An 11,301-nucleotide genomic window follows, 5' to 3' on the forward strand; every position below is an offset into this window, starting at 1 on the left:
AGCATACTACCTGCTTATAACCTTGGATTCTTATCACAAAAAAAACCAGTTATCCCCTCCTTTGAACAAAATAAAATATTATAGAACAATACATTGTACACTTTTCAAAACAAAGGCATTGATTTTGCACTAATTGGATGTCAATATTTGTTAGTTGTGTTCCTAGGATTATTGTGTACTGATCAGCCTAGCATGACTGCTTTGCAGTCCTCTGTTTGATTTTACAGCTCTGATAAATCATCTGTATCAAACTGCTTCTCATAAAGCAGGTCAAACAAACAAACGATAAAAACCCCTGTAGTCCTCATTACAGCCTTTTTGCATCTTGCAGACAGATCTGTGAGAGGGAAGTATGTACATACACTCTGTTAGGCAGGACAGTGAGCTGTATTTGACCTGTGCATCGGATCTGACGTGTGCTTTAGACAGTGAGGGACCTGATTAGTTCTGTGTACAGAGCAGGTACATTAGGTGATGACCAGTGGTTTCTAGAGGCTTTTTAAGGACACAGTGGACATGCTGGTGTGCGTATCTGTGAGCTGTTGTTTTCTGAAAGCACTGACTTGGGGTGTGTGATGTCTGGATTCACGACACCTTAGCCAGAATGGTAACACCAGGTTGTTGTGCATGTGAAAATTATGGACAGATAGAGAAAAATGCTTAAAATGTTTACAGAAGGAATTCTGCATTGGAAAAAATCCATGCAAGTGGTAGCCTGTATGTTTTATGGCATATCTGAGTAACCTTTACGATTGTGGTATCAAGTAGCTGAACATTAACGTCTTTGACCAGCAGAGATGGATCTGGAGGAAGAAGCGTTTCTTCAGATGTTCTCGTTTGTGTTAATAATATTCCAGTTGAAGTTCAGTGGTATGGGTGCCCCAACCACCTCCATATCAGTATAATTCAATAGATAACTAGTGCTGGTTTAGAGTAATTTACATTCTGTCACTGGTATTTTTACAGATAAACATCCTAAGGACAGCCATTAATAAGCTGCTCTGTGAATGTGCAGTATATTCTGGACAAGAGAAAATGACACAACTGCAGGAAGACATTCGTCAGAAACTTCTATGGTAATAATTTCATAGAAATAAGATCTGTTTCACAGTCTCGGCAAAAAAAGAATAATAAATGATTGCTTAAAGCATAGCTCAGATTAGGCTTTGGGGAAATAATATACGTTCTCATTGAATGATGCATTTCATTTACTTTGTTTATTTATAAAGCAGTATACTCAACAACTGTAGACTTCTTGTGGAAGCACTGGTTCTTCAGGGAAGCCTGGTCATTTAAGAGTCATAAAACCTAGACTGTAAAACCTGTTCTACAGGATAGCAGTTCCTGATGTATCTTTGCTTTGTGCACCCAGGACAAAGCTAATAAAGTCCTATGGCGTAAGGGTGCAGAAGGTTTTAAAATTCTTTCTCCCGATCCATTAAGTTTGAACTGTGTGTGCTGCCTTTCCTCCCTCAACACACCTGTGTAGGCCAAGTTAATTGCTGGAGTCCCAGGTTAACTTAGGAATTGAACCAAGGCCACCTGCCTTTTTTTCCAGCAGGCCTCCTTGCTTCTTGTAACTGAAACAGCAGTTCTGAAAAGACTATTGTGAGTCAGTGCAGCCTGCCTTGAGAATTTTTTCAGCTTGTGGTATGTGGGAAGTGTTCGAGGGTGCCAGTTCAATGAAGTATCCCTGTAACAGCTCCTTCTAATGTCTGACGCTGCTGAGCATGCTGTGAGAAGTCTTCCCTTGTTTGTAAAATGTAGTGTGCGTTTTAGTGTTGTCTCTATCATTGGTAGACTTTCTCAGCCTTACCTGGCTCTGTCTGTACTGAACAGATTTCAAAAAGAGCTCTGGCTCAGCCATGACTTTAGAGTTATGTTATGCTCTCTAGTATTGGCCTCATCTCTAGGAAATGTGACCTTTTGTGAATAGAGCTTTTATAAAGTAACTGTGTGCTGAAGTGAGGCATTTCCTCATGCTGATAAAGATCAGAAGCTTTTATGCTTAGCTGCCCTTACCCTGGATTACCAAAATGATTATCAGAGCAGCTGTTTATGCTGAGTTTTCAGGTGTTTCTTGTTTTTAAATGTACCTGCTCAGTTGATGATTATTTTTTTTTCCCAGCTGTGAAAAAAACTACTGCATTGCCTTAAGTTGAAAGCAAGTACCCATACTTCTTATTTCCAAAACTTGAAAGAAAATTCAGTGTGGTGTATTTTATAATAAATTAAAAAGTGCGGGGGGACTCAGCCTTATGTTTTGAGGCCCTGGAAATGAAATTAAAAGAGCAGAAACAATTGCCAGAAGATTGCGTGTACATCCAGAAAGCGGTGGTACAGCTTCAGAGAAGTGTACCTTGGAGATGGACACTGCTTTCACTTGCAACTTAAGGAGCACCAGCGCAAGCTGACGGCAAGCTGTTCGCTTTTCATATCTGCAAAACTCTTGGTAAAATACCAGCAGTCAAGTGTACTGCTGATGCAATATTTAATTTCCTGTTTGTGTCCCAGTACCTCAGGCCAGCTGGTGTCTGCGTTGCCTTTGGATACTGCCACGTAGTAGTACCATGGTTATCTGAATGAAGATGGCTCCTGTGATTCATGTGGTATTAAGTGTAGGGAGAAGTCAAGGAAAGTGGATAGGCACAAAGAAGCAAAACCACAAAACCTCTCTGGAGGTGACTGACAATAACAGGAGCTCATACTTAGACATCAACACTTATATGCGCAGTTCCAGGCACAAAAATGTCACTGCTGTTTCTTTAGACATGTGAATACTCGCTACTGTTTTGGCACCTTTTTTGGGTTGATTGTTCAGACATCTCCAGCCAGTTGGGAGGCGAAGGATCAGCCTGCGCAGCTCCTTGGCACAGGTCCTCAGCATTGACGTCTTCTCAGGCTCGGTCAGTGCTGACTGCCTGACTCAGGCATTCTCATCAGCCTTCTGGGCTTTTTTTCTTCAGGATTTTATACCTTTCTGTGATAGCATTTTCTCTCTCAGAATCTTTGTGATTTTACTGATTCTGTTCCAATGATCCTCCAGATAATTTTTCTGGTTTTGGTTTTTTGATCTACCATTTTGAAGGAAGAGACAGTCTGGTTGTTGTCATGATGACTTCTTTTCCTTTGTGTAAAATCTTTTGTCGTTTTGAATATTTTTTTCTGATTGTACTTTGGTTTATGTCTTGGAAAAAAACTAAATTTTTATTAATAAGAGTAAATATGTAAAAATTTAGCCTGAACAGTTTTTCCTAACTTTTTTCCATTTTTTGAAAGCTAATTGTATTTACAACATGTCACTGCTACTTAAGACTAAAATGTGTGTTTGAAAAACACATCTAGACAGAATTAATTAAAGTCTACTACTGTTGTACTTTGCACAGCTTGAGGAAATAACTGGAGCAGACAGACAATCTATAGTAATTGAGTTGTCATGCAAAGCAAAATACTCTAAAAATAGCTGTATTATACATGCTAGTGAATAAGCATGCATAAAACAGAATAAAGGACAGTTGCAAATTCTAGTAATTTGTAAATTTTTAAAAAAATAAATCATTATTTTCTTTGAAAGAAAATGCATTCTGATACACAATGTCCCTGTGAAAATTTGTATTGTGACTTCTTACACTAGAGAAGCAAAGTACAGAGAAGCGAACAAATCAGACTAAATTAACAAAGACATCTAAGACTCCCTTCAGCACAGGCACCTTGTAAATGCCTAGCTGTATCCAATATAAGAATTCCTTTGTATTTATAATTAATCAAACACAAGTGTATTTATTAAGGCTATTTTTATATAATTTCAGTTTAATCAGCAAACCAAAACCTCGAGATATAATTGTTCCTACATGGTATGAGAAGCCATATGCATGGAATCAGGTAAGGGTATAAACATGATTTTTGTTCTTTTTCCTTTTTTTTTTTTTTAAAGAGTCTTAAAGTACTCAAGTACAGTTACTTAAGAGTGCCCAAAGGGAGAATTTCCGTTGGAAGAATGTCTGAAGCCTGGGGAGGGAGGGAATTAAAAAAAAAAATAAAATAAAAATACTGATTTTAAAGATACTGAAAGCAGTGTTGAGTTGAATTTAAGGCTTAAGAACTGTTATGCGTGCATCAGCCTCTATTGATACCCTATTTTTGTAGAGTCTGTTTAGTTTGGGTGTTTTGCTTTGTTTTTTAATTTTGTATATACAAATATTTAGCATTTTCCATCAGAACACTTCATGATTTTCAAGTTGAGAGAGACTGTAAAGGCAACTTTACATTTGTTGGAAGTTAAAATTTTATATTCTTTTCATATTAGGCAGCTGTGGCCTAAAAGAAAAAGATTGATACATTCTTATTGTTTAGGATTTATCTGAATGCTGTGCATTTTAGTTTTGTTCTGGGTTGCTGTGCTTACAGATGTTTTTTCCCTTCGAAGCAGATAGAAATGCAGCTTGCTTTAGAATGAACATGCTGGGATCAGATAGAGGGCAGTTTTCTTGAAATCCAGGAGGGTTTTGTAGAGCTGAAGAGTCTAGCTTCCTACTCTATTGGAAATCTTACCTTTCTTTCTGTAAGGGCCCTGCAGCCAACTAAATTTCCTGATGAACAAGTGCATTTTCTTAATTAAAAGGGAGCAAGGAATTAGTGAGTGTAGCAGTAAGGCTTCTACATGCACCCTCCCTACGCATCTTCCACCCTGAGGCATATGAATGAGGGTTTTGGGTCACTTTTCTTGCAAAGATTGACAACAGGGAGTGAGCACCAAGGGCACATACTTCTAGTAGGCATTCACTGAGGGGTTTGAGTGTGTTGTGATATATTGCCGTAAGCCAAAGCGTTTCTATTTTCATATTTCAAATTCAGTTATCCTTGGTATCATGAAGATAATATTGGTGTTCAGCTTTTTATAACAAGTTAATGTGTAGACCTTGGCTCAGGATTTTCCCCACTGCATCTGAAGTCTGAAGAATCTCGGGACATCTTTCTTACATTATCACATAAAATACTACCTGTAATGCTTTGGAATTGATTGTGGAATAGTATTCTGACTCAGGCAAACCATGAGATACAGCATTTTGTAGTACTAGCTCTGATGTTGAAATGTGTGGCATGGAACTGAAGTGCCTGTATAATTTGAAACTGTCAAAACTCTTCCTTAACTGTGTTATATAGGAAAACAGTATTAAGAATGCGTTCTGACTTTCATCTTGCTTCTTTTGATTAGGTGGATTCTCAGTGTATCATTGACCAGTCAGAAAAGCAGCATGAAGGAGAAAATGATCTTTATCAGCTACATAAGCTTGTTTTGTTGAACGTTTAAGTATTTCTAGAAGTCTTTCAGAGGAAGAGGTATTACAGCTAGTCTAAAAATTACTCTTGCCTTCTATGTAACCCTTGTATGTTTGTTTTGCAAGACTGTTCCGTAAGATTAGTTGTAAGTGTAGTAAAACACAGTTTGGACTGTTAATGGTTTTGGTTTTTGTTTTTTAAAAAGCTAAGGTTTGTTGACCTAGAACAGGTGAGTTTATTCATAGAATGAACTGACTTAAAGCAGAATGCAGTTTTCATTTTAATGATACTTCTGAGCAGGTTTATCACAAGATACGTGAAAGACAAAGCAAATCTAGGTTTAGTTGTTCATTTTCTGTCTAAAAGCTCATAAGCCATGGGGCATGGTTTTTTGTCTTTAACTGAAAGTTGCATTTTCTTCTTCTCTTTGTCAGTAGTTTTTCAAAAAGCCATACAAGGAAGGTGTTGGGGGTTTTTCTTAACTAAAAGGTCAAAGGAAACTGAGGATCTAGATGATATTCTGATCCAAAATATAACTTCAAGTACTGGATACAATTTTTTCAGTAATTTTTCATACAGCAATATAAAACGTATGATTTCTTTTCCTGGATGGCAGAAGAATGCTTTTGAATTACTGATTTATGGTACCTTTGTTTCATCCTTTCCTCTTATTTTTACCCATGAGATCTGTAGTCCTAAAAAGGAGGTCAGTGGTTTCAGAATAAAATGCAGAAGTGAAATAAATTGTATTTGTCTCTTCTGTTGTGCGGTCATGCTTAATAAAAGCTAAATTTAGTTATTAATCGTATATGATTGCATTCATGAAATACATGAATACAAAACCAGTATATGAAAAAGTATTAATCTTCTCACTATTCACTCAATGATTTGAAGATCATGTAATACCCAGTCATCCTCTGAAGAACAGACAGAATCAATAGTAATCATAAAAAAGTGGCAGATTTGGGGAAAATAAGGGGATGCCTAAACTACGAAATTACTTTAAGTTGTACCCAAACAGAGGGGCAACCATATAATAGGCAATTTCAGTGGCTTGTAAGCAATACTTCCTTAGACCCATTTCACTAATCCTTGTGAATCATAAAACATCACACTTTATATAGTGAGATATGTTTAATAGGAAAAATTGCATCTCAAGTGGCTTAGGCAACAGTATTTCTCAGTTGAGTGTTGTATGCAAATAAAGTGCTGCAGTTAAACACACCTTTTGATGCAAAGGAAACAGGCAGAATGTCAAATCCTTGCTTTGCCTATTAGCGATGGGAATTCCTGCAGGAAAAGGTAAGTTGGTAATACCAAAAGGCATGATATAAATAATGTAACTTACCATAATTCCTCATAATCAACACTGAAATTGGGAGGAACAGACTTCCCATATTTTTTTTATTTTTATTTTTTTTAATTGTATGGATAATATGTCCTGGTCTGTTCATGTGTCTGTGCTGCCACCTGGTGCGGGTTGCTGATGTGCTGCTTGTGCCTTTTTGAACGTCTTCTGCCTGTTGTAATGTTTTCAGTAAAGCAGAGATACTCTGTAATGGCTCGTGTCCTAATAAAACTGAAAGGTTTCTACCCTCGTCCTTACGATGAGAGGAGTAGATAATGCTAACACCCGTACAGTCCCATAACCTGGTTCTGGTCAATTGACAAGTAAGAACTCTGTATTAACTCTTAAGGGCTCCCAGTTTTGTCCTGGGTACATAAAAAGCCTGCAGACATGATATGTGATAGATTATCCTTGAAGGAAACAGAATATCTTAAAAGTTAGCTTGGAAACGTTATTATTGCCAGATGAAAATGTAGTACTGAATTTAAACAGCAGCAGTTGTGTTTTATTGTTTGATTTAGGTTGCAACAGCATTGCAAAGTCGCTTAAACAAGCTGAAGGCAAACTTCAGGATTTCTCCCTTCAAGGTTAATAGTATGTAGCGCTAGAGAAAGAAGTATTACAAAATAGTGGTGTCTTTGTATGGCTGTAGACCTGATCTCAGTCAGCCTTGTGTCTCTCAGGGGTTACTTCCATAAGAAAAAGGCCATGACTGCTTGTCAAGATGGCTTTCATCTCCAGGTGCTCACTAACATCTAGCAGAATGAGATTCCACTTACCACAATTTATTAGTGATCATCCACATTTATGTTTTGTTTTCCATCACTGAGTCCAAAGTAGAAATACTTAAATCTATAAATGGACAGGTTAACACTCTTGAATTCCTCCAATAGTTACGATAAAGCAGCCAATTGTATTGATAGGTGCTTCCCAAATCTGAAAACATGTGCATTCACTATTGTTCATAATTTCCCCCACAGCTACAATGAAATCAGGTAGCAATTTTAACACTAAAGGATTTTTTGCCATTGCACATAATTAATTCTGGAATTTACTGCCACAGACTGTGCTAGTAAACCAAACATATAAACAAATATAACAGGGAATTGAACTCCAGGGAAAGCAGATCCCTCAATAGCTGTTAAAATTGAGGAACTCAAACTCTCTACCCTACTGAATTCCAGAACATATTTTTATCCTTTTCCAAGTGTTTCCTTTTGGCAGATAAAAGGGTGGGGAATATTGCTTATGTATCCTTTTAAAGATGCTGCAACAGGTCAGACTAATAATTCCGTCTTTGACTGAAACATTCTAGAATCAGCAATAGTAGAATTACATGGTGTGGATGATCACTAATAGAATGAGATGCTTTTTCGGGATATGTAGTCTGTGTTTCTTGTCTTGCGCTCTTCTACTGCCTCACAGCTCTGCTTATATAGAATTCTGCAGTTGAAAGGAGGTGGAGGCACAGCTTGAGTTCTCTGCCCTCAGGTCTTCTGTAGGAAGCGCAGGACTTCCAGGATGCAGCCGTACCAGGCAGATACAGATATTCCTGGCCAAAAAGATTCCAACTAGAACATAATGTGTATGCATCTCTGTTGCTAGAGGTGATTATGGACAAATATATCCTAAAAAAACTGTACTTGCTATGTGATCAGTGACTTCTCATTTCTTCTGTAAATTAGTATCTGAAAGGAACTTCAATTAATTACAAATAATTTGATATGATAATAGATATGGTAAATAGCCCAGGTACTCCTTTGATTTACACTGAAATTTTACGTTTTTCCTAGATTACTACTTATACTGGTTACATCTGGATTAGAACAAGTAAATGAGATTCACAGACCACTTCTGCCTGCCAGCCTATTCATTTAGTCTTCGGATCCTTAAATAATAATATGAAAAAGGATAGTGTTGAAAAATGATACAGCATGTGAAATTCAATACCTTTTGGAACTACAGTTCAAGTGATGCACTATATGAAACCTGTGACTCTGGAGGAAGTTTGAGAAGCCTAAAGTGGAGTGGTAAATACGCTGCATGTGAGAAAGTTTATCAATTTCTCCTTGCAAAGTTGTTACAACAGACAGCGATGTGGAATTTGTTGGGCTGGAACAATTTCAGCCTTAGTTTGAAGTCTGTCGTTCTTGCCTCAAGAGACAATGATAACATTACTGTTCCTCAATGACAAGAAAATATCGTCATAATCTCTTGAGTTCCTTTAAGCTCTTACTGCACACACAGTGTTGGGTCATCCCAAGCCAGATGATTGCATTCAGCATCAGTACCCTTTTTCTTTCTTCAAATAAGTACATTAATCATTCTTTATCACTCCAATTATCTCTGTATTTTTCCTGCATCCCTGAATGTTGCAGAGTAAGGTGATTTCCAAAAAGATGGGTTTTGAGAGAAGAGGGCTGGAAGGACACAAAAGCAAGGTCTTTTCTGATTTCAGTGTTATGAGTTATGTACCAAAAAAAGAATTCCAAGTAGCTATGGGCATTTTTTCAGGAAGGCTTCCCTATTAAAAACAACCAGTGTATAGTCTAGAGTGGAGCAATGGCAGGAGTTCAAATGTGTTCAAATGCTCAGATTTCAGCGTCATCTAGACTTGTGCTGAACAGACTTCAGAGGATGTTTCGCTAAATATAATTTGTTTTATTAATACTCAGCTATAGACTATGAAAAAGTACGAGAGATGGAACTACTGGAGAGAGTCCAGTGAAGGGCCACCAAGATGATGAAGGGACTGGAGGATCTCTCCTATGAGGAAAGGCTGAGAGAGCAGGGACTGTTCAGCATGGAGAGGAGAAGGTGCGGGGGCATCTTAGTATATATCAAGTATATGGAGAAGACAGAGACGGGCTCTTTTCAGTGGTGGCCAGTGAAAAGGCAAGAGGCAACAGGCACAAACTGAAACAGAGGAGGTGCCATTTGAACATCAGGAAACACTTTCACTGTGAGGGTGACCGAGCGCTGGCACAGGTTGTCCAGAGAGGTTGTGGAGTCTCATTCCCTGGAGATAACTCAAAAGCCATCTGAACATAGTCTTGGGAGGCAAGGGGGTTGGAAGGACCTCTGCAGGTCATCTGGTTCAACCTTAACGATTTCATGATGCTGTGATAGAGAGGCTTTTCCAAAAGCATATGTAGACAAGGCTGAAGCCACCTGTTACCCATCGTCTGGGAAATGAGCACCTCTAATGAGGGAAATTGGATTTTTAAAAATGAGAAAGGCTAATGCCTGCAGTAGCTGAGTGCCAGTCAAGGGCTGGGACAGTTTTAGAGGACCAAAAGGCCTCAAGCTGTGCTTCTGAATTGATTTTATGTAAATTTGTGGGGCCTGTCCATAACGAACAAAGGAATCCCGCTGATCCCACGTCTGTGATGTGTGTTTAAGACTGACTGTCAGTATGTTCTCCGATTTGGAGTATACAATTCACTCTATAGTATCCTAATGACCTTTTCGAGTCTTAAAATTCAGATTTATAAAAGTAGGACTTTTGAAGGTGATGGACGCTTCATACATGCTGAATAATCTTGAAGAATTCATGCTGTAGTTGTCTGTAACGTTGAAAAGGGTAAGCAGCAACAGAAGCAAGCCAGAAGAATACACCTGTTCTCTTTTCCTGTGCAGGCTGCTGGTAGACCACTTTCACTTTAAGCAAGATAATTTACGCTTGCACATCGAAATGAAAGGGGATTTGGGGAGGTGGAGTGGCTTTCATTGCGCAGTGAGTAGATGAAGGCAGGAGGCAGATGAAGGTAATTTTTGAACACAGAAGAGTGCTGGAGACAGGGAAAATGATGAAAAATGAAGCAAGCAGCAAGAAAGCAGCAAGTGTGTGTAACTTTCCTCCTGAGCTGGTGGTTGAAAATGGGGAAGGGCAGGGGAAGGTAAGGGTTGGTCCGAGACTGACCGCATAGCTAAGCTTCAGGGTTCTGCTTAGGGGGTTCTGTATCTTCAGTAGCGTTTTGGTACCAGTTGATGAGTACCCATTTTGGTAGCAGTTGATAGGGGAAGCTGAGGAACACAAAAGAACCTGCCCTGGATCTCAGGATAGAGAGACCGCTGCCAGTCGGATGGTGGCCTGGGAGCCCAGACTTTCTTTCTAACTCCAGCTTCCGTGTTTACTTCTTTTCAAACTGCGGCTGACCTAAAACTGTACTTCTGTGTACTACAGCAGCTGTTACTCCCGAGCGCGCAGAGGTTGCCAAAAGATGAGGGAAATGTTATCTCTGGTTCCTAAATTGATTCTTCACAGTGCTTGAGAGCACTTGCTCTGCAGTTATTTCAGTAGAAACGTATTGTTATGATGAGTGCTTTACACAGGGAAAGAGAGAAGGATATAAATACTAAAAACGAGTAACAAACGCGGACATTTTAGTCACTCGAGTTTGACACAGGGAATCAAGGACAGGAGTTATACTAGCCTTTAGTATACCTGCAGCTGTCAAATCGAGCAATTTCAAAGGAGTTTGGCCTGCCTTGTGGAAATTCCACATTGATCGCAAAGCCAGGTTGGGATTTTCACATTTCCTTCCCCAAAAAGCGTGTCAGCAGGGCTGTGGGCGGTTTGGATGAACCCTACAGATCTCCTGCTGAGGCTACGGACACTTGCGAAATGGCATTCTGCAGTGAGCCTAAGTATAGAAATTAAGGAGCGTATG

At 38.8% G+C, this 11,301-nt stretch overlaps 1 protein-coding gene across 1 annotated transcript in view; it reads left to right on the forward strand.

Moving 5' to 3' along the window:
• TDRD9 (tudor domain containing 9) overlaps window positions 1-6,006 on the forward strand; it is an 84,210-nt gene extending 78,204 nt beyond the window's left edge. Inside the window, exons 34-36 of the mRNA XM_063332213.1 lie at window positions 967-1,076; window positions 3,810-3,882; window positions 5,216-6,006. Coding sequence (XP_063188283.1) covers window positions 967-1,076; window positions 3,810-3,882; window positions 5,216-5,311 — 279 coding nt within the window. The 3' untranslated portion in view covers window positions 5,312-6,006. The remainder of the gene's footprint in view (window positions 1-966; window positions 1,077-3,809; window positions 3,883-5,215) is intronic.
• Window positions 6,007-11,301: the final 5,295 nt, after the last annotated feature.

The sequence above is a fragment of the Chroicocephalus ridibundus genome, chromosome 4, assembly GCF_963924245.1.
Source record: "Chroicocephalus ridibundus chromosome 4, bChrRid1.1, whole genome shotgun sequence".
Taxonomy (NCBI): domain Eukaryota; kingdom Metazoa; phylum Chordata; class Aves; order Charadriiformes; family Laridae; genus Chroicocephalus; species Chroicocephalus ridibundus.